This window comes from Grampus griseus, assembly GCF_964374135.1.
Source record: "Grampus griseus genome assembly, chromosome: 20".
NCBI classification, from domain to species: Eukaryota; Metazoa; Chordata; class Mammalia; order Artiodactyla; family Delphinidae; genus Grampus; species Grampus griseus.
The window spans coordinates 42,943,904-42,968,021 of record NC_139014.1 but is presented as its reverse complement, the minus strand read 5'-3'; the positions used below and the strand labels follow the sequence as shown (position 1 = coordinate 42,968,021).

The window sequence follows — 24,118 nt, the reverse complement described above, 5'->3', positions numbered from 1 at the left end:
AAAATATAAATTTGCTAATTATCTCCAGGTCAATAAAATAATAACTTTTGGGGTTGTTGGACAGAAATCATTTGCATCCCTACCTGACAAAAATCTGCAGGTTATTGTGTAACTTAAGTGTCTGGGCCCTAATGAAACAAGTACACTTACACAGTCCTTGGGCAGGCTTGCTGGTGCTCCACTGTGACACTGAAAGGAAACGGAATCCTTTTTTGGATTTATTTCCCGGTGTTGGATAAGTTTTTCTAACACACACATGATAGGCATTATAGCTGTTTGTGACATAAACATACAGCAGTTTTAGAATGACATTAGCGCTGTAACCACAAATAATAGGTGCCCATTTTAAGCATACAATTTGAATTTTGACAAATGTAGTTAGTCATATAATCACCACATCAGTCAAGATAGAAAATATGTCTCATATTTTATAGGATCATTGGTCCTATTTTCTGTCACTGTCGGTTAGGTTTGCTTTTCCTCAAGTTCTTTAGAAATGCCATCCTACAGTCTGTGCTTGTTTGTGTGTGCTTTCTTTTGAAGATGTATCGATGCTGTCCGTGTGTATTTGTCGTTCAGTCTTTTTATTGCAGAGAAGTTGTTATTGTATCAATAGACCACGATTTATTTATCCATTCCGCTGTATCTTGTCATTGCTGAGTTTTTTAGTACCTGTTATGTGTATTAGTCATTCAGTTTTTTTATTGCGGAGAAGTTGTGCATTGTATCAGTAGACCACAATTTATTTGTCCATTCCACTGTGCGTATCTTGACGTTGCTGAGTCTTTTAGTACCTGTTATGTTTCTCCATTGATTTAGATCTTCTTGCTGTCTCTCAGTGATGTTTTATAGTTTTCAGCGTGGATCTCTTGCGCACCTTTTGAATTTATTCCTGAGGAATTCATGTTTTTCGATGCTAATATTGTAAATGGGATTTTTAACTTTTTCCCAATATTTTGCTATTATTATAGAGAAATAGAGCTGGTTTGCACATTTTGACATTGTGTCCTATGATCTTGCTGGTTTCACCATTAATTTTAGTAGGGATTTTCTAACTAAACAGTCGTAGAAATCCAAATGTTTGTGAGTAAAAGCCGTGCTTTTCCCCCCTTACCTTTTTGTACTGGCTGGGAACTCCAATATAATGCTGAATAGAAGCAGTGCCTTGTTCCCAGTATTAATTAGGAAGGACGTGTTCTGTATTCCACCACTAAATATGATGGTAGCTGTAGGCTATTTTACATACATTTTATGAAATAAGAAGTTTCCTTCTCAGTATGCTAACAGTTGTTAAATTTTATCAGATTCTAATCCTACATCTGTTGAGATGATCGTATGACTTTTAAAATCATTCTATAAATATGGTACATTACATTGATTTTCAAGTATTAAGCCCATATTATCTTCCTGTGATATACCCCACTTGATTATGATATATTACCACTTCATATGTTGCTAGATTAGATTTGCTCATATTTTAACAACTTTTGTGTCTGTATTTATGAGGGATATTAATTGTCTTGTAATGTTTTGGTCAGGTTTTCATAAATGGCTATGCTGGCTTCATAAAATGGATTGAGAGGAATACCCTCCTTTTCTGTGTTTTGAGAATAATTTGAGTAAGACTGGTGTTATTTCTCCCTTGCATGTTTGAAAGAGTTCACCAGTAAACTTACCTGGGTCTGGACTTTGTGGAAAGGTCTTTAATAACAGATTCATTTAAAAATTTAAAAAGTTTTGCGGTTATTCAGATTTCTACATTATTTTTGTAGGTTTTCATTTTCAAAGAATGTCTATTTCATCTGTTTCTGTAAGATCAATAGTAATATCCCCTCTTTCATTCTGACTTTAATAATTTGAGTCTTCCCTCTCTTTCTCTTGATCAGTGTAGCTAGAAGTTTGCCAATTTTGCTAATCTTTCCAAAGAATCAACTTCTGCTTTTGACATTTTGTATTGATTTTTGTTCGCTGTTTCACTTACTTCTGCTTTACATTTTTTTTTTTTTTTTGCGGTATGTGGGCCTCTCACTGCTGTGGCCTCTCCCGCTGCGGAGCACAGGCTCCGGACGCGCAGGCTCAGCGTCCATGGCTCACCGGCCCAGCCGCTCCGCAGTATGTGGGATCCTCCTGGACCGGGGCACAAACGCACGTCCCCTGCATCAGCAGGCAGACTCTCAACCACTGCGCCGCCAGGGAAGCCCTGCTTTACGTTTTATTACTCCCTTCCTTCTCCTTGCTTTGAGTCTAGTTTGTTCTTTTTCTGTTTCCTTAAAGCTGTCAAGTTAGGCTGTTGATTTGCAATCTGTCTTCTCTTCTAATATATGCAATTACTGCAGTAAGTCTCCCTCTGAGTAGTACTTTCACTGCATCCCACAAACTTTGGGTAATTTCATTTTGGTGATTTCACTTTCATTGAAATTGAACATGAGTACTGTGAAATAATTTAGTGAAATTATTTCAGTAAATAATTTCATTGATTACTTCATTTTGTAACTTCATTTTATTAATATTTAGTTCAGAATATTTTTAAACTTTTTCTTGAGACTTCTTCTGTGATCCATGTGTTATTTAGAAGTGTGTTCTGTTTTTAATTTTTTCTTGGAGTATGGTTGCTTTACAATGTTGTGTTAGCCTGCACTGCACAGCAAATGAATCAGCCATACACATACAGATATCCCCTCCCTTTTGAACTTCCCTCCCATTTAGGTTACCACAGTGCATTAGGTAGAGTTCCCTGTGCTATATAGTTCCCATCAGTTGTCTATTTTATACATAGCATCAATAATGTATATGTGTCGATCCCATTCTCCCAATTCCTCCCCACCCCACCCCTTTCCCCCTTGGTATCCATACATTTGTGATCCATGTGTTGTTTAATCTCCAAATATTTGGGGATTTTTTAGATATCTTTCTATTATTGATTTCTAATATAATTATTTTGTGGTCTAAGAACATGCCTTGCATGATTTCACTTTTTAAACATAAAGTGTGTTTTATGGCCCAGATCATGGTTTATATTAGTGAATGTTCCATGTGAGCTAGAGAAGAATGTGTATTCTGCTGTTGTTGGATGGAGTATTTTCTCTCTTGGTTGACTATCTGGGATTTTTATGTAATGTGTATCTTATCAGGTAAATAACTATATTTATATCTAAAAGTAAAAGTGAAGAGCTTCCAATGAATATTTATGCAACACAGTACTCATATTCAAAACAAAATGCATAGGTCTCCAAAGTAATTGTTGCTGACAGGCAGAGAACATAACACAGTGACCATTATGCTTCTCTGGACGTTTCTTTCAACAGCAGTTACTGTCAGTCTTAGCTAAGGATCCATTGTCAGCTCTGTGCTACTGATAGCCTCTCTCTCTTTTCTTTTCCATGCCTGGCACACTATGTAAATAATGGTCCCTTATTTCAAGGAAGTGTAAAAATGCTCCCTTCATAGAAATTACTAAAAATGATTTTTGCTGTTTTTATGATAGGATAATATATTATGATACTGGCAATGCCTTAATTTGGTTAACAATTAGACTAATTGACAAATATCTTTAAAGATATAGGTGTAAATCTATATCTTTTTAAAAATATTTATTTATTTATTTTTGGCTGCGTTCGGTCTTCGTTGCTGCACGCAGGCGTTCTCTAGTTGTGGCGAGCGGGGGCTACTCCTCGTTGCAGTGCACGGGCTTCTCGCTGCGGTGGCTTCTCTTGTTGCGGAGCACGGGCTCTAGACGCATGGGCTTCAGTAGTTGTGGCACGTGGGCTCAGTAGTTGTGGCTCATAGGCTCTAGAGCACAGGCTCACTAGTTGTGGCGCACGGGCTTAGTTGCTCCATGGCATGTGGGATCTTCCCATACCAGGGCTTGAACCCATTTGCCTTGCATTGGCAGATGGATTCTTAATTACTGCACCACCAGGGAAGTTCTGTAAATCTATATCTTTAAAGGTATAGATATTTAGCTTTATGATAAAGAGTGAGTGGAGCAATTATAATAAAGTTAGCTCATACTTGCTTTTGTGTCTCAAATATACTGTGGTATGTCCTTATTCACTGAAGCAAAAAGTGATAAGATTCTAAAACTTAGTCTTTTTTTTTTCTTCTTTTTACCATTACTTGCTACTAATCTGGCCCTGTAATTCTTTATGATTTTCCTTTTTCCTCCTCTTTTCTCCCTCTGTCTGTTCTCAGCTTCAGTTTTGTAAACTCTTGTGCGTCCTTAGGGGGAAAAATTAGGCTTGTATTCCCTTTATGGAGGAAGCCGTTGAGTTGGGTCTTTCCTTGCTGTTCGTTTTCAGTATAATATTGGCTTCCTATTACTCCCAGTCTGGCCCTAGACATGGATTCCTCTAGGAGTGTGTTGGTGTTCTGGCTGCCTACCCAGCTCCTGCTTCCATTACTTGCTCCTGGAGGGTGTGTGTAATGAATGACGGTGATTTCTCTTTGTGTTTTAGCCTGAAAGAATAGACCCAAGTGCGTCACGACAAGGATATGACGTCCGCTCTGATGTCTGGAGTTTGGGGATAACATTGGTATGTTCATGTTCACTCAATCTTGTCATTGTCGTGTTATGAGACATTTAGAGATAAAAGAAAATTTAACCATAACCAGTCTTTCACCACTCATAAGAACATATCCGGTCTCTTCTAGTCTTTGATTTTATATACCTATTTCTCCCTGCCCCCCAAGTGTAGAAAAACAAGTTTTTATCTTAAAACTCAAGCTAGAGTTGATTATTTCCCTTGTGGTTTTGTGAAGTGCCTAGGGCTCTTTAATGTAGTGGCCCTGGATCTCTTGGCCACGGATACTAGGAGTCAGAACTGCGCTCAGAGCAGGAACAGGGAGGCCAGCTCACCTGCGGTCGGTGCAGCAGTGCAGCTGCGTCCCCATCTCAAGCAGGAGTCGTATGTCCAGTAATACTGTGGACAGTGTGTGTATTAGGTGCACATACTTATATATATGAAGGTAGTTATATACTACTTGGAATCTTCTATTCACCAAATAGAAAAGTCACACATGCTGAAAGTAATTCCATTGTTGAAGGACAAGAACCACCGCGGTGACAATTCTCAGTGGAAGTTCTACCTTAGAACAACACTGAGCGAGAATAGTAAGAAGACTACTTAGTTTGTAACTAACAAGCATGATGAAATAAACTGTCTCACCTGTGGACTGTATTGAAATTTTGGTTCTATTTTAAAAACAGATTCATTTGCTGATTTCCTTATTACCAAAATCTGTTTTGAAGTTTTAGATTTATTTTCTTGTGCTTGCTGTTTTACCAGGGCTGAATGGCATTTTTCTGATCTCAGAGCAGCTTCTTCCACATTGGATGTGAATTTTACATCAGTATAGGTGGGGCTGTGTCCTGTTTGGTAGGCAACCCAAAACTTTTCCTCCCGTCTTAGTAAGACCCCAGAGCCCCGAGACACCAGGTTCAGAGCAGTGAACTTTTCCTGTAGCTTGTTAAGTAATCTCCATTTGTTTATTGGCATTATATGGCACTAAGGTCCTCTTCCTGAGGATCACACACCCTTGTGAGTGTCCTTGGTGAGTCACTGTGCCACACCTAATGAATTCTCCGTCTAGAGACATGAAGGCTGACAACTCAGCTCCGCACAAGACTCCATCTGGTTTCCCTTGTGAGCAGACATGGGAGACACCTCGTGGAGTCTTTTCTCAGCGTGAAGCCACTAACCAAAGGGGATTCCTTCCCCGTTAGTCAGGAGAGAACACAGAACTTGGGAATCTTAGGTCTGGTGACTGGAGCAAGACTTATAGCTAACAACTGAGACAACTGTTTGCATGTAAGAGGTAATCATGACTCAGAAATACCTATCTACGTCCAAGCCAGTTATGCTTAAAAAGCAAGTTTTTACTTTATTGTAAAAACAAAATTTTGTTCTGTGAAAGGTTTTAACATAGGAATTTTTTAAGCAATTTCCTTTAGTACCTCTGGCTAAACTTTGTTTAAAAGCAAGGCGTTCAGTACTTATAATTGCTTTTTAATTTTTCATAGAGACATTATTTTCATATAATATTTTTAAAATTATGAGATGTGTGAAATTAACTCCTAAGATCCTAAGTCTTTCACCTTATGATGTTGTGTCCTACTGTTTCCTTCTCTTATTAAAACCTGTTCTCAGGAATGAATCTAATGAAGCAATTCCCATTGCTGTGAATAATCAAGGAGGTTTACTTCTTCCCAAGCGTTTGTATTTTTATCAAAAAGAAACCTCAGCCAAAGGAGTGGATTTGCGTGTGTGTGTGCGTGCCCACCTGCCTGCTTTCCCACAGGCGCAGGTGCAAGTGGAGACGGTGCTGAGCTGCAGGAGGCCTCTTCTGGGGAAGAAGGCCCTCCCATACCAGCTTCCTGTCGGAGGACGGCTTTATGATTGCTTGCTCGCCTTCCTTTCATTGTGCAAACTGGTACTTTAATATTTGACTAAACTGACAAAGTCAAATCTCAGTGGAAGAAGCTCCAAAACCATCTTCTCAGATAGTGCTCTGTCTGTCATGTGCCATCTCTGATAAGTTTGGGGTCGCCTGTCAGTGCACGTAAAATGGGGTTCATTTAGGCCATGCTGCAGACTTAAACCTAGTTCTTGGAAAAAGCACAGTTTCTAGGTTTCCATTGTCCTCAGAACAGAGTGGGAGAAAGATGAGAATACAGTTCACAAATATGTTTGACCTGTGGCAGATATGGACATACTATCTTGATTTCTAAATATCCCTTCCACTTAGCCATAATTCTGAAGATTGCACCTCAACCTGATCTTGATTTGAGTCAAGGCTTTTTCAAGAGTTTTGCTTGGAGTTTAGATTTACAATGTGGCCTTTCCAGTGAGGAGTAATAAGTACTGGATTAATAAGTAATGCCCAGTGTATTTTGCTTTTTCCTCTGTGTTCTCTTTAGTACGAATTGGCCACAGGCCGATTTCCTTATCCAAAGTGGAATAGTGTGTTTGATCAACTAACACAAGTTGTGAAAGGAGACCCACCACAGTTGAGTAATTCTGAGGAAAGGGAATTTTCCCCAAGTTTCATCAACTTTGTCAACTTGTGGTGAGTATTTGATTTATGAATGCTCAGAGATATACGGTGAGAGGACAGTGAGGTGATTACTTAATCTTAGCAACACTGGTACTTTATACTGGGGAAGGGGAGCCTGCTTCATATCGCTCTGTCTTCTCAGCTGGGACTCTGGATCACTGTGGCTACATGGAAGGCTCCAGCTAGCCTGGAGAGGCATCACTCTCTTATTCTGCTACTCAGGTACTGATGAAAAACAGATGTGGGTGGTGGAGAAGCTGCTGCCTCCAGATTTCTAGTACCTTGTACAAGAAATACAGCCTAGGTGAGATTGATCATCTTATTCTGATGTGGTTCTAACAATGAAATTGTACCAGAATCACTTGGAAGCTTTTACTAAGTTAAGATCCTGCCAGACTTTCAGGGGTGGCTCTCTGCTCTGACCTGACACGTAACCCAGCTGGGTGTATGTAGTAGTGTCAGGCCCAAAGCTCAGTTGGTAGAACCATATACTGCCTCACAGAGACCTTATTCCAAGGAACCTTATTCCAATAAGTTTCCTTATTCTAGGAACCCCACACCTGATATTGTTCACTCCCCTTTTTACAGGCGTGTATGTGTTTGCAGCATGTAAGAATAAATATACACTGATATGGCAACAGGACAGTCGTGCCTTGTTATCTAAATTTTAAATAAAACCTGTTTTGTTATCATTTGAATATTTTTGATAATTATTCTGTTTATCCAACATGATTTAAAAGTAAGATATATTTATGAGCAAAAAGCCAGAGCATTTTGTATATTTTCATTCTTGAAAATGCTTTTCTTTTTCTTAATTTTTTCTTTGCAGGAATGCTGTTTCTCTCTACTCTTTTAGGTCCTATAAGACTAAGACTTAATGTTTCACGGTCTAGCATTGCCCTCTTTTTGAATATGTAGAAAACATTTGTTTGGCTCCAGTTTTCAAGTCCCTTTCATCTTCTCTAACCAAATTCTACTTTTGTGTTGGTTTTCAGAGGGGAGAAGAATACCTCAAGATTTTTAGATAGAAGAGGGCCATAAGGATGACGCAAATTGGCTGCTTTTTCCTTTTAAAAAACCATCTACTTTTACCAATTTGCACACATATATACAGTATATAATTGCAAAATGTGATCATTTTATATATTCCACTTTAATGAAATATTTGGTTAAAAGAATCTGTGTGAGTCATAGAGCATAATGTCTAAAATAATCACCTGGGAACACTCCACCAGGATTGCTTTCTTCTTAATTCCTGATCTCTCCGTTGGTTTTGTTTTATATATATATATATATATATATATATATATATATATATATATATATATTTATTTATATATATATATTTATATTTATATTTATATTTATATTTACTTTTTATTTCTGTGTCCCGTGGTGCAAGTTCTCTCCCATAAATAGTGGTTATAGACTTGAATCTCACGTTGTTTTCCCTGAGTAGGTACGTAGTTCCATCTCATTCCAGATCATTAAGGTCTGCGGTTGAAGTATTATCTGTTTTTGTGATATGCTCGTATCAGCTCTCCACATTTGTCCATTCTCCCTTCTTCTATCCCTGAGCATTTTCTAGTATCTAACCTGGATCATTCGGATTCCTGTTTGGTTTCCTCATAATCCAATATCACCTTGTTCCAAGCCATTTTCCTTCTTTTTGTCACAGCTGTATTTTTTTATGATGCATGTCTATCCAATCATTACTTCTTGTTGAAAACTTGTTTAGAACGTGCGTTCTTAGTGGAGTGCTGTCACCCCCAAGGGACAAAAATTTGTTCTGAAGAGCCAGAAAATCCTGCATAGTATAATGGTTTGTAGCAGATACGCAGTATTTAACTTTCATGGGAAGGGAGGGTAATAATGAAAAAATGATGAAGAAGCATGAAGTCTAGTGCTAAGAAAAGCAACAAATGAAAACCTACTATATAGCTCAAGGAACTCTACCCAGTGCTCTGTGGTGACCTAAATGGGAAGGAAATCCAAAAAAGAGGGGATAAATATATACATATAGCTGGTTTACTTTGCTGTACAGTAGAAACTAACACAACATTATAAAGCAACTATACTCCAATAAAAATTAATTTAAAATAAAAAGAAAGAAAAGCAACAGACTAGAACATAAAGCTGCTTTTAATGGAGATGAGATTATGGAATAGTCTAAAATACACTTAAAATAAGTATATTTAAGATGCCCAAGGAAGTAAAGGTGTAAGTTTCATTAAAACTGAGGAAGAAGTAAACAGAAATGAAACAGTTAGCTATGAAAACTAATTAATTAGAAGGCTTGGGAATGAAAAAACATAGCTATTGATACAAAGATACAACAGATGTGATGTACTCTGGACTGAAAACACTTGAAGACAGAGTTGGGGAACTGGAAGATGGACTTGAAGGGTTTCCCCAGCATGATGTAGACAAATATGTATGAAAGAAAATAGTTAAAAATCAGTGAGAAGAGAATGAGTAATTCTAAGATGTATATAATGGAAATGAAAAACAGCTCTGAAAGTGGAGAAGCAATATTTAAGGAGATAATAGTGGAGAAGGTTTGAGAATTGATCTAGGATAGGTGCTCAGATTTCGGTTAAAGTCTCTGTATCACATAGGATAAATAAAGGTAAATTTATACAAAAATTCACTGAAGCAAAATTGCAGAACAATGATAAAGTAAGAGTTGGCAGGAAGAGAACTTAGAGTACCTGCAAGAATGAATGAATCAGACTGACAGCAGACTCGTCATCAGCAACACTAGTTGCCAGAAAACAGTGGAGTCATAGCTCCAGAGTGCTGAGGAAAAATAATTGTCAACCTCATCCTAAAGTTTTATACATGGGCACTCAATTATCATTCAAAATGAGGAAGTATAGATTTTTTTTTTTTCCAGGAAGGGAAAGCCTAAGAGTTTACCGTTCACAGATTGTTTTGAAAAGATATATTTGACCAAGAAGAAAAGTAAGCCCAGCAAAAGGGTGTTGCAGGTTGGTTCCCTGGAAAGCAGGCTTTGGGGACAGTAAAAAGTGTACAGGAAGTTGGTTAAGTGGTAGGTAGTGATCTTTGGATCAACAAACAGCAAAGGGAGGGAAAGCAGGGCTAGGCAGAAAGGGGAGTTGGGCGGCAATGCAGCCTCAGCCAAAGCCTCCACCAGCCCTGTAGGAAGCTGTGAAGCTGGGCTGGCCCTCCAAGGTTGACTCGTATGGGAGGAGGGTCTTGGACTTTACGCCCCTTTGTGGATCAGTCATTAGATACAGGCTGGCGCCAGAAGGCCAAGGTGGCTGTCTTCAACTGATACCATCCCTTAGAAGCCACAACCGAGGGCTGCCTGCTGGCAGCCCTCCCAGCAGTGGAGGAGTAAGTTCTTCATTCCTAAAGAAGGCATCTGTGTAGCACAGTGAGGCGTCCGCTACAGAAGGTGCAGCTGTGAAGAACAGCACTGAGTTTAGATATAGGGGACCTGTATTGCCCAGATTCACGTCTGATACTAAAAAAGTGAATGTAATTGAGGTTGGAGGAGAGTGGTGATTAAGGTACGGTCCAAGATAGATCAGGAAAATACAAACAAAATGAAAGCACTTCTGGCGACATTAATTAGACAGGGTAGAATTCAAGGGGAAAATGTCAGGAGGACAGAGGTTTTTCATATATCAATATAGTCCTTATGAAGTTGTACTACTGTGAACTTTTGGAACAAAGAACACAGAATTAAGATACAGAGTGCAAAAATGTTTTAGTTCTAAGGATAAGTTTATAAAATTCATATGTAGCTTATCTCCCAGACTCGCTGGATTACAAGTTTCTCTTAGGGTAGTGGCCGTATATATTTAGAAACACACAGGCACACAGACATATACACTTACAATCTTATACTTACACATGCATTAAATACGTTTAACTACATAGTATTCTAACATGTAGCTATGCCATGATTTATCCAATTTTCACCAGTTAACTTGTTTCTAATTTTTCACTAATGCTCCTACGTTGAGTATCTTAAGGGCAAATCCTTAGATTGTAGATTGCCTCATTTTTTGTGTGTTTTTTATGTTTGTCAGGTTGTCTGCTTTGTGACTTTGTATCTGAAGGGGAAAAAAACCTACTTATTTGATTGTAATACTTTGTTCGTGAAAATAAAAGTACTTGGGTAACTGTGTGTCCATTTTAACGATGTTAATTTTTGTGTTATTTTAGCCTTACCAAGGATGAATCCAAAAGGCCAAAGTATAAAGAACTTCTGGTGAGTCTGAGACTTGGGGAGTTGGAGCTGTCTCCTCACTCCTGAGCCCTCCAGCATGCTGTCCACTAAGCAGCAGCCGGCCTCTCTGTCCTAGACTGATTGACCTTAATGAGCGTTGTTAAAGAATGTTTTAAAGCAAAGAGATTTGGGAAGAGGAAATGTGTTGGTCTAGTTTTCCTACTCATTTACTAGCTGGGTTCTCATGGAAAAGTCTGGCCTTCACATGGTATAAAAACTACCCGAAGGAGCTTGAGCATTCACTTTGAGGAGCCGTTTCCACTGCGTGGTCTGTGTGTATAACACGGCCATAGGAACTTGCTGTGCTCATCCTGCCTTTATTAAAAGCTCTCACACAAACTGACAGCGTATGGCCAATTCTCATTTCTTTGAAAGTTCTCACCCTTCCATGGAACTCGGACTTTTTAAGCAATCTACCGGATCTGGCCTTGGTCTTGGCAGTGAAGAAAGTCCTGTGACCTAATAATGTGGGAATATTTTAGGAAAAGACCCACTTGTCACACTAGCTTCTGGTTCTCCAAGGATGTTAAGTAGAACTCCAGTCAACCCCAGCACTGACTAAACGTATTTGGTTAGTGTACTTAGCAAAGCTATGAAAGAAAAATATCGCTGGGGGTGGAGGACGAAAAAATGAGTTTGCAAGGCAGGTACAGAGCCATAGGCTTTGGAGAGCACAGCGCACAAGCTCAGGGGAGAAGTTTCCATTGTGCCTCTTTTGGAGTGGGGGTCAGAAGGGTCGAAACTGAAGTCTTTTTGTAAGGTCCTTCTGCTACATGTGGGGAGATATGGGAGGTTGGAGTTCATGCCTGTGTCCCACGAGGAATATCGACCATGATTCATGCCGTTCTTCTTGGCTCTCAGATGGCGGCGGAGGCTCCAGCTATGCTTTGTGCTGAGGAATGTGCCGTCCTGGTACACAGATAAGCTTGCAGACCTCACAGCCAGGGCGGTTCCTCCAGAGCCTGACACCGTGCATCGTATCTCAGCGGCTCACACCCATTAACACGTCTGCGTGGAGTGCAGACTGTGCTTGCCTTGCTACAGTCATTTACAGCTCGACCTGGCTGGAGCCTGCAGTTCTGTGCTGTGTCGAAACTGGGAAAAGTTCCGTGTGAGCTCTGATGCGAATATTGATCATTTTTCTTTTCTTTTTCTGTTTTTCAATATTCTTGCAGAAACATCCCTTTATTTTGATGTATGAAGAGCGCGCTGTCGAGGTCGCATGCTATGTTTGTAAAATCCTGGATCAAATGCCAGCTACTCCCAGCTCTCCCATGTATGTCGACTGACATCGCTGCTACGTCAGACTCTAGGCAAAAGGGCTGAGAGGAAGCAAGACGTAAAGAATCTTCATCCCGTACCACAGTGTTTTTATTGCTCGCCCAGACACCATGTGCAATAAGATTGGTGTTCGTTTCCATCATGTCTGTATACTCTCGTCACCTAGAACGTGCATCCCTGTAATACCTGAGCGATCACGCAGTGTTAGTGCCGGTCAGAGAGACCTCATCCTGCTCTTTCGTGATGGACGTATTCATGAAATGTGGAAGTTAGTATGATCAATTTGTTGACCGTGATTAGATCACATCTTAAATTCATTTCTAGACTCGAAACCTGGAGACGCAGCTACTGGAATGGTGTTCTGTCAGACTTCCAAATACTGGAAGGATGCGGTGATGGGTGCGCTGTGTCTGAACACAGACTTGGGCTGGAGTGAGAAGAGCGGGCACAGCCAACGAGACGCATTGCCTTCTGGAGCTGGGAGACGGAGGAGGGATTTACTGTCTTCACCAAGTGCAATAGATTTACTGATGTGACATTCTGTTGCTTTACAGCCACTGTCGATGTCTGGGGATGGATGTACTTAGCCAAATTCCTTCCCTGTTAGAGATATCATGTTAAATCAGAGGGAATTTATCTTTACCAAAAACCACGTTGCGCTCAGAGAGGTGAACATTAGAAGATTGAGACAGGACAGAACGTGTTCTTTTCTCCTTCCCCAGCCCTCTGCTCTTCACTGGGGAGACTCAGGAGTCTGCCACTTGTCAGAGAAGGTGCTGATCCTAAGAATTTCATTCTCAGAATTTGGTGTGCTGCCAACTGGATGTTCCACCTGCCACAGACCACCTGGACTGGAAGAAGAAAAAAGTACGGAGGGCAAAGTTTACAGCTGTTTTTAATCCTAGAATCTTATGGAACAACTTGCAGCAGCTGTATATTTCCCCTTGGTCCCAAGCCTAATACTTCAGCCATCATAACTGACTAACAGGGAGAAGTAGCTGGTAGCAATGTGCCTTGATTGATTAGATAAAGATTTCTTCTAGGCAGCAAAAGACCAAATCTCAGTTGTTCGACATCACTGGCCCAGGTCTTCAGCTTCTGCATCTCTTTACCCACCTGTGTGGTCTATTGCCACTATGTGACTTTTGCTTAATCCAATATTTCGCCTTTTTCTCCTGTATCAGAAACATTTATAATTACCAAGGATGTTCCTTACCAAGGAGTTTTAGCCCCCAGTCTCTCACATGCTCTACTGTTTAAAAGGCTGAGAAGCGTGGGGCCTAGCTGATGTGGTAGGTAATGAAGGAGCATCTTTTCTAGAGAAAACCGCTTGACCAGAGGAGGATGGGAAACGGCAGTCTCTTAGGTGAGATCATCACCTGCGAGAATCTCTAGCAGGTCACCACCATTTCTTGGAATTGGGAGTCTACAAAAACACAAAAACCAAAAAACCCCCGAAGAACCCCAGAATAGTTCTAAGAGGCCGTTTAAATCTGCCATCTTCTGCTGTCCTTCCTCCCTTACCCATGGGCCGGGTCTCCGTGGTTTCACTCTGGCCTCCCTGGCCCCGAGCGTTTGTGTGACAGTCGGTCAGGCAGCACTGTGAGTGGCTCACGCACACTGGAGTAGAAAGCTGCCATGGTCTGAGACGCAGATGGGGCTGCGACGGAACCAAACAGTGGTAGGTGTTGCTGTGTCTCCTCCCAGGTGACGGTCACAAACACTTCTCAACAATAAAGGGAGAATGGTGCTGTTTACAGTTACATCCCTGTAAATTTCAGAATTCACCCGTGGTTTATCGCTTTGGTCCACTTGCCTGGTTTTCCTGTTTTCTCCCCCATGGCACCTGAAGCCCAGGCTTCCCAGTGCTCTACAGGAGGCCCTGCAGTGTCTGCCTCTGACCACACCAAGCCATCATCCTCCACCATTCCCGGGGACTCCAGAGGAATCTGCATCTCTGCTGTCAGCCTCCTGTGTGGCTCAGCATAGGGTCACTTTGCCATATACCAATGGAGATAGAAGCAATTCTGACTGTCCAGGAGCTAATCTGACCGTTCTGTTGTGTGGATGACCACATAAAAAGGCAATTTTAGTGTATTAATCATAGATTATTATAAACTATAAACTTAAGGGCAAGGAGTTTATTACAATGTATCTTTATTAAAACAAAAGGGTGTATAGTGTTCACAAACTGTGAAAATAGTATAAGAACTGTACATTGTGAGCTCTGGTTATTTTTCTCTTGTACCATAGAAAAATGTATAAAAATTATCAAAAAGCTAATGTGCAGGGATATTGCCTTATTTGTCTGTAAAAATGGAGCTCAGTAACATAACTGCTTCTTGGAGCTTGGAATATTTTATCCTGTATTCTTGTTTGAATTCTTCCTCTATTTAAGATATATACATGGAATCGAAGTGTTTATGTAATAGTTCTATCCTTTTGCCTGCAGGTCAGTTGTAATAAATCTAGGATGTGATGATGACTTTGTAATTTGATTTTCTGAAGTCAGACCCTGAGAGGGTCAGTTCCATTGGAATTATCCAATTCCAAGTCAATTCCATTAAATTATCTGTGCATTTCACATGGGGGAAAATTCTCTTCTTCTGGAAGTGTGTACGGCTTCTTTCTTTTTCTCGCCCCGTCTTCTGGCTGCCGTTTCTCTGCTTATTCTTCTTGGAAAAAAGTTTTGCGTTCTGTTTGAGCAGGCGTGATGATGGGGTCAGTTCAGATTTGTTTCTTTGTTGGTTGTCCTGGCTTGACCCAGCATTTCTTACTGCTGAAGGAGGAGGGTGCCGTGTCATGGTGGAGAGACAGCCTGTAAGAACGCGGCCTGCCTCGGCCCGACATCTGGCTGCCAGCCCTGCTTTCTGCTTCCAGTCCTGTGGCTGCTGGGTAGGCATCAGATGTCAGCTCATGCATTCATTCACGGCTACTCGAGAGAGGAGGGGTAGGGGGGAGATTGGTGGGTCAAAGCCCTGCAGAGGTCAGACCTGGGAGGTTTATGGATGGAGGACAGTGGAAATTAGCAAAAAGCCATAGAGACCTGGGAACTACCACAGAGAAGAATCTGGAGCTCCAGCCCCAGGACTGACCTGTTGTGCTCCCACCTGTCGCTCGTTGACAACATCCTGACTCATTGAACATAGACTAACTAATCCAGCACCTTACCCTTTTCCTGTGCCTGCTGCTAACTTGATCTCGGAGGCAGCAACACCATTACAGAAGCAGGTGTGGTAGGTATCGAGCATTGTCCAAGGAAGGGTGTAGCCAGAGGCATCCTGACCCCTCTGGCTGAGCCTTGTCTGCTGGGGAATGGAGACCCCGTGGAGTTTCCAGATCCCAGCTGAGCACCAGCTGTGCGCAAGACAGAGTGTCGTAGGTGGACCATGTACTCAGTGTTTCGTGGACCCTACCTATGTTTGCTAACCTCAGCTTATCCTGACTGTAGCCTTCTGAAGCAGGTGGTAGAGGCCCTTTTTAGAGATTAGAAAAAAACAAGGCTCAGAGAAGTGAAGTTCTGGCTCTGATAACAGAGTAGGGAGGAGAGCTGAGATTCACATCCAACACTCACCATAAGAAATTACATTAATTAAAACATGGCCATCAAGAACGGGTTGAGCTGAGCGCTGGGAGATTGAACTATGGGGATAACTCCACTCACAAGGCTTACCAAGGCCTGCTTTGCTGTCTTGAAGTCCTAGTGGCCCCTGTGAAGGCAGCTGTGTAGAAGGTAGTTACTTAGAACTAACCAGAGAACTCTAGGTCCTGATTCTTAAGCGCAACATCTGAGAATTCAGTGTAGAAGGATTGAGGTCCCCATCAACGTGATGACGTAATGTGGCAGTCACTGAAGCAGGAAAAGGACTTGAGGTGGCTCTTTTAGTATTAAAATGCCCTTTCACTTCTTGATTCCATCCGTCTGTCTTAGCTGCAGGAGGATAGATTGGGGATGCATGAAGTCTTGAAAGTGCCCAGATGCTGGCTGCCCGTCTTAGAGGTGCAGAGGTGCTTTGTGTCCCCAGCTCTTAGCCATAGGTGTATGCTCCAGTCACATCCACGGCATCTGTGCTCGTTACTTGAAATGCAAGGGGTAAAGAACCTAAAAACCGTTGGTCTTGACCTTGTTGGCTCCCTTAAATACCTTGTTAACTGGTTTGAGGGAAAATCCAATCAGCAATGGGTGGCTTCCTTCTGAGGGTCCACTGTAAGACAGGTGTCGTGGAAAGTTGGTATTAGACCATGTAGTGTAAAGAATGTCTATAGTCTGTGAAACATCAGCTTCCATTATCTTCTGGGGATTTACTACAGACTAAAGTGATGTATTGTTTGGTCTTCTCCATCTTTCAGGTAAATGAATATCCAGGAATTGTCATCTCAAACCTTGAAATCATCATATGGGTTAATAACTCAATATCCACAATAGCAGATTTTTTCTGATGATATGCCAAAGTGTATTTATATTTCTTAAATGTAAAACGTGATTCTGCTGTTTAAAATTGTCCGTATATAGCATAGCGTAAAGTCAAAACTGAGTCATCATAATGTATAATGAGTCAAATTTCTATCTGCATGTGAAATTTCTCTCTACATACACATTTTGCTGAAGAACTGTGAAATAGGACTTCTAGTTTTTCATAGCACTTACTGATTTAATATGAAGACAACTCTTTGAGGTCGAAAGGGTATTGTTTCCTCAGTCTTACAGGGTACCAGTCTTAAATAGTTAGGTAAGTCGCTTAAGGTCATAATCATATAGGGAATTGTACATTATGCCAAGCAAGGAAGGACTTTATCTCATAAGTGCTGGAGAACCAGATGAGATTTTAAGCAAGCAAGTGGTTTGATGTGTTTTGTACTTTGGAAAAATCATTTCAGTGACTACGCTGGAATGGAAGTGGGGAGATCTAAGCCCAATTAAGAAACTTGGAATATTCTAGGCAAAAGTTGGGGGAGGTGAAGTAGTTGAATGGACAGGAGAGGATTTAAGCGACAGCTTGGGGTGGAATTAGCTGTCTGGCTCCTGATGAGGGGAAGAAAGGGGTGGGGTGGGAACCTGAAAGAAAGTTGTTTTCCGGCTTGAGTGATTAAGGTTTCTGTACAGAATCTGTGTGCCATTCACAACCTTTCATTGTTTACCGAACCTGCTCTGCTCTGCCCTGCTCTGTTATGCCTTCTTGGTGCCTAAGCTTGTCCCTTCCATCTGTAATTCTTTTCTTCACTTGTCTTTTGAAAGCACCTGCTTATTCTTTAAGAGCTGGGTTAAATGTCACACCCTCTGGGAAGCCTTTCCCAATTCTGTCCTCTGAGCTCTAATCACTTTAAAAAAAAAAGAAAACCATATCTCTGTGCAGCATTTAATCATGTTTCGTTAGTTGTCTCTTTCCTTACTCGTTTGTGAGTTATTTGAGGTCAGTCTTAGCCATCTTGGTAGCCCATTGGTATAGTCAGTGTGGCCGTCCCACAGTGATGGTGCTTTTCAGTTAAAAAGAACATGTAAGCCTGATTTTTTCACACCTGAAGATAGCATTTCGTCCTGTTGAACCTAGATTATTTTTTCCTAGAACAGCGCGAAGTGAATTGGATTTACATGTCCATGGCATATTTCTGCTAAAAGCAAGGAAGTGAACGTGGACTGTAGCTGGCGCACCACACAGTCAATCGTTAGCAACCCAGTCTTAGGTCCTGTGTGAACAGAAGTAGTCAACTGTCATTGACGTGTATTCTGACAGCTTCAATACCATTAACAGTACTCCTAACTGGAATAACTACACTGTTAATTAGAAAATAAAATTACGTATTTTAAAATGCTTTCCCCAGTTGGCACAAAAGTAAGGAATGTCCGAAGCACCCCCATAAAGAGAAGAAGTGGGAGCTCTTTATCCCAACCTGCTTTCTTCTGTTTCTAGAAAGTAAATCTGTTCTCAAAGCATGAAGAGTTGCTTCAGTTGAGGACAGAAAAAAGTGTTAAGAACTTGCTATGAGCAACTTTTGTTCCTGAAGATGTGAGGGCCTTTTGAAAGTTGTCTAACCAAGTGCTGACAGGTGAGTGTGATGCTGAGAGTTTCTGCTGAACCTTGGTAACCTTGAACTTTTGTGTTTAAAATTATGCAGGGTTCAGGGCTTAGGAAGTGAGGTGTGGCGCCCGCCGCATGTGGGGTATCTACTAGGAAATCCTCCAGGAAGGCTGGGGCTTCACAGGGCTATGTACAAAGTATAAAGTGGACAAAGAAATCTGCCAAGTGGTGGAAGATGGAATGGAAACATACTTGCCTTCGTCTTGGCACTGGACGCAGGAAAATTTTTAAAATCTCCAAGAATCCATACCCACAAGTCAATTTCCATGTGGGTGCATGGTTTGAATTCACACTACCTCTGTGGTCCAAAAACCCAAGCAGAGAGTCAAAACGAACCTAGGTTACTATTGTCCCCAGGTGATTGGCAGAAGCAAATCAAAATCATCTTTGGAGGAACTCTCCTTCAACTCAGGTTCAAAGGATTACCACAGGTAAGGCTCAAAGGAAAATGAATGGCTCACAGTCCAAAATCACAAAGACACAAACAAGATGCTGAATGAGAACCAGCAGAGACCACAAGCAGTAACAGGGACTTATCAGATGGAGAATATACAACAAATGTTTAATATGTTAAATCAAGCGGGAAGCTTGAAAATATGGGCCCAGGAATAAGAGACTATTAAGTCTATTAAGAAGGGAAAACGATCAAATAAAACTTCTCTAATTGAACAATGTAGAGATTGAAGTAATAAAGTGAGTGGTGCGTGGAGACTGTTCTTCCTTCTTCCCCCACCCCACCCACCCGGAATCTATTCTCCTTTCCTTCCTCTTAGCAATAAAAACCACGAGTTTTATCTGGGCATATAGTTGCCTAGCTAGTGACTGTTTCCCCCCTCACTTTTATTTAGATGACTGGTTATTAACTAATAGGAATATAATGAACACTTGTGAAAATATAAGTCATAACTCTTAATAACCTGTATCTAACCACACAGTTTACTTATTATCACATTTCCCTGCTTTTCCTGACACAAGATAATTAATCCTCCTCCTGAATCCATGTGGTGGTCATTCACTTGCTTTCCTCTCTAACTTTTATCTTTTTTTTCTCCCTCCCTCCCTCCCTCCCTCCCTCCCTCCCTTCCTTCCTTCCTTTCCTCCCATAGGTAGGTAGGTAGGTAGATAGATCAAGCATATTTTTGAGTTTAGGTCTTATATTTTATCAAAAAGTCATGCTGTCTATACTATTTTAGGATTTTTCCTCAATATCCTATTACATCCATATTGCATTTTAATTGCTGTATAATATTCCATTGCATTAAAATGGATTATTCTCCCATTCATGGGCATTTAGGTTATTTCCAGATTTTTCTAGAGTGAACAGTACCACTATGAATATTCTTGTCCATGTGTCCTGCTTCACAAATGACAAAATTTCCTTTGGGTGCTTGAGTCAAATTGTGGGATCAGAAACCATGCATTGAATGTTCAACTTTAAGAGACAATACCAAACTGTTTTCCAAGTAATTGCACTAATTTACGTCTTTCCCAACATTTGGTATTTCAGACTTAATTTTTTTCCAGTTGAAGAAGTTTAAAGGGTATCCCACTGTGACCTTGATATGACTTTCCCTAATCACTAATGACGATATGCCTATATACACATTTATTAGCCAGATAGGTTTCCTCATTCATGTTTCTGCTCAGTTTCTCATTAGGTTATTTATGCTTTATTTATTGATTTTTAAATAAATCAATAAAGCATAAATTCCATTTGGAATTGATTTTTGTAAATGGTGTGAGGTAGAAATATAATTTCAACTTCTCCATGTGATAATCATTTTTTTCAGCTGCATTTATTAAACAATCAGTTCCTTCCATACTGATCAGACATTCCATCATTATCATAAAAAAGCTTCAAACATGCATGGGATTTTAGGCTTTTAATTTTTTCCCACTGGTCACTTTGTCTCTCCCTCACCAATACCACATTGTCTTTACTGCTGCTCCATACTAAACCCTGATATCTGATATCCCCTCTGCTCTTCTTTTGTAACAGATGTCTTGCCTATTCTTGACCTTTCCATCTCTATATACATTTTAAAAAAAACTCTATTGAGCTATAATTCTCATATCATACAAAGAGAAATCAGTACTTCATTCCTCTTTATGGCTGAATAATATTCCATTTATGAGTCTACCACATTTTGTTTATCCATTTAAAGTGTACAATTCAGTGAGTTTTAGCGTATTCACAGATATGTGCAACCATCACCGCAGTCAATTTTAGAACATTTTCACCACCACAAAAACACCCCACCCTTGAGCTATGACCCCCAACCAACTCCCTCCCTGCCTCAGCCCTAAACAACTGCTAATCTACTTTATGTCTCTATGGAGATTCCCTACTCTGGAGTGGAATCACATAACATGTGGACTTTTATGACTGGCTTCTTAGCGTGTTTTCAGGGTTTATCCAAGTTCATCCAAGTAGCACGGTAGCAGTATTTTATTCCTCTTTATGTCTGAATAACAGTCCACTGTATGTGTCTACCACATTTTGTTTATCCACTCATTTGCTGAATGTTTGTGTTGTTTCTGCCTTTCGGCTATTATGAGTAGTGCTGCTGTAAGTTTTTGTGTGGATGTATGTTCCTATTTCTCTCATGCATATACCTACAAGTGGATTTGCTGGGTCATACGGCAAACTCTGTGTAATCATTTGAGAAACTGCCAGACTGTCTTCCAGAACGGCGGCACCATTTCACATTCCCACTGACGATGCATGAGAATTTCAATTTCTCCACATCCTTTTTATTTCCCCTAAGAGTTTTATGGTTTTAACTTTTTTTTTTTTTTTTTTTTTGCAGTACACGGGCCTCTCACTGTTGTGGCCTCTCCCGTTGCGGAGCACAGGCTCCGGACACGCAGGCTCAGCGGCCATGGCTCACGGGCCCAGCCGCTCTGCGGCGTGTGGGATCTTCCTGGACCGGGTCACAAACCCGTGTTCCCTGCATCGGCAGGCGGACTCTCAACCACTGCGCCACCAGGGAAGCCCCTGGTTTTAACTTTTAAATAGGTCAAATGGTTTTTGACCCATTTCATATAATCATCACTTATGGTGGGAGGTAAGAGTCCAACTTCATTCTTTTGTGGGTGGCTCTTCAGATGTCCTGGCATCACCTGTTGAATAGACTATTCTTTCTCCCACTGAATAGACTTGGCACCCAAACTGTTGAAAATCAGTTTGCCATAGATATATAGGTTTATTTCTGGACTCTCAATTTTATTCCACTTTCCTGTATGTCTATATGTCTTGTGCCAGTACCACCCTCCTTGATTATCATTGCTTTGTGGCAAGTTTTGAAACTGGGAAGTATGTGTCGTCCTACTTTGTTCTTCTTTTTCAGGGTTGTTTGACTCTTCTGGATCACTTGAGATTCCATATGGATCCCAGAACCAGCCTTTCAGTTTCTGCAAAGAGGTCAGCTAGGATTCTTACCGGGATTGTGCTGAATCTGTGCATCAGCTTGGGGGTCAGTTTACCATGTTAACAGTGTTAACGTCTTCCGACCCATGAACATAGGGTGTTTTTCCATTTATTTAGCTCTTCTTAAATGTTTTCACCTGTGTTGTATGGTTTTCAGGATATAAGATTGGCACTTCTTTTGTTAAATTTATTCCTAAGTATTTTTGATACATTGTGAACAGAATTGTTTTCTTAATTTCATATTTAGATTGTTAATGCAAGTGTATAGAAAGACAGTTGATTTTTTTGTGAGATCTTGTATCCTGCAACCTTGCTGAACTCATGTATTAGTTTTAATAGATTTTTGTAGATTCCTTTGGGGTTTCTATATACAAGGTCATAATCATCTGCAAATAGACATAGGTGCACTTCCTCGTTTTCAGTCTGCATGACTCTTGTTTCTTTTCTTTGTGTAATCTCCCTGCCCAGACTCTCCAGTATAGTCAGAGCCATCAGGGAGCAGATGTTTTCAGTGCCCCATGTGCACTGCAGCCTCTGTTTCCTGAGCGGGGGTTGGAGAAAGGGAGCCCACCCATCTTGATCAGACTCACCTGGGACTTGGCCTCCGACACCGGTAGCTGGAGGCAGCACGAGCACCTTTGGGGGAGAAAGTAGTCTATCTGGGAACGGGGAAGAGGGGCCTGTGGTTTTGGCTGCAGTGGAGCCTCCTTGTCGAACTGAGACGGGGAGAGCCAGCAGGTCTTGGTTCAAATACCACAGACTGACTTTTCTTACTGAATTTTTGTAGGTTTTCTTGAATAGATGTTTGTTTGTTCTTTGCCTTTAGGACCATTAGCAGAGGCTTAAAATTAAAAAAAAAATTTTGGGGCTTCCCTGGTGGCACAGTGGTTGAGAGTCCGCCTGCCGATGCAGGGGACACGGGTTCGTGCCCCGGTCCGGGAGGATCCCACGTGCTGCGGAGCGGCTGGGCCCGTGAGCCATGGCCGCTGAGCCTGCGCGTCCGGAGCCTGTGCTCCGCAACGGGAGAGGCCCCAACAGTGAGAGGCCTGCGTACCGCGAAAAAAAATAAAAAATAAAATTTTGTTTTCACCAGTTTCGCTGGGGAGGGGTCAGTGGAGCCCTTCTTAATGTATGGCAGACGTTGATCTCTTCTCTCTGATTTTAGAATAATCTCATCAAGTTCTTTGAAAATTCTGTTTTAATTTTTATTGGAATTGCAATGAACTTACAGATCAGTCGTTCTCTAACTTTAGCATATAACAGAATCACCTGGAGGGATTGTTAAAACAGGAATTGCTGGGCCTCACCCCTAGAGTTTCTGATTCTTGGGCAGGGCCTCAAAATTTGCATTTTAAACAAGTTCCCAGGTGATGCTGATGCTGGTGGTCCATGAACCATACTTTGAGAACCACTGCTGTAAATCAATTGGGAAGCATTGACATGTTTACCATGTTATGCCCTCCTATCATAAACATGATGTATCTTTCCATTTATTTAAGTCTTCTTTAATATCTCAATAAAATTGTGTTTTCTGTAGAGGTCTAGCACATTTTAGTAAGATTATTACTAGGTAATTTATATTATCTGGTATAATAATATGATCTACTCTTTATATTTTTTACTTGTATATAGAAATTAATTGAATTTTGATATATGAATCTTACATCCATCACATTGCTAAACTCCCCTTTTTTCCTCTGATAAGTGGCCTATAGTTTGTTTTGGGTTTTCTATTTAAGTGGTTATATCATCTGCAAATAATGAATGTCTCATTTCCTTCTTTTTTTCCTTAAACCTTAATTTCGTTTTTATCATCTTATTATTCTGGCTGTGACCTCTAATCCCACAGTAAATAGAAGGGGGATAAAAGCCATGTTTGTCTTATTCGTTATCTTAATGAGAGTGGAGCTAACGTTTCCCCATTTAGCATGATGTTTGCCCTGTTTTGTTTGTTTTGTTTTGTTTTAGTAGATATTCTTTCACCAAGTGAGGAAGTTTCCTTTTACCTTAAATTAT

The 24,118-nt window shown here is 40.7% G+C and overlaps 1 protein-coding gene across 3 annotated transcripts in view; it reads left to right on the top strand.

The window, feature by feature from the left end:
• MAP2K4 (mitogen-activated protein kinase kinase 4) overlaps positions 1-15,177 on the top strand; it is a gene marked incomplete at its 5' end in the record, with an annotated part of 104,929 nt that extends 89,752 nt beyond the window's left edge. For 2 of the 3 annotated variants that reach the window (XM_082679781.1, XM_082679782.1), the window contains 4 exons: positions 4,455-4,532; positions 6,917-7,065; positions 11,251-11,296; positions 12,490-15,177. In XM_082679781.1, the coding sequence (XP_082535907.1) occupies positions 4,455-4,532; positions 6,917-7,065; positions 11,251-11,296; positions 12,490-12,603 (387 nt within the window). In that variant the 3' untranslated portion in view covers positions 12,604-15,177. Of the gene's footprint in view, positions 1-4,454; positions 4,533-6,916; positions 7,066-7,275; positions 7,358-11,250; positions 11,297-12,489 lie in introns of all 3 variants that reach the window. The other variant, XR_014298369.1, reaches the window with a different exon arrangement.
• Between the last annotated feature and the right edge of the window lie 8,941 nt (positions 15,178-24,118).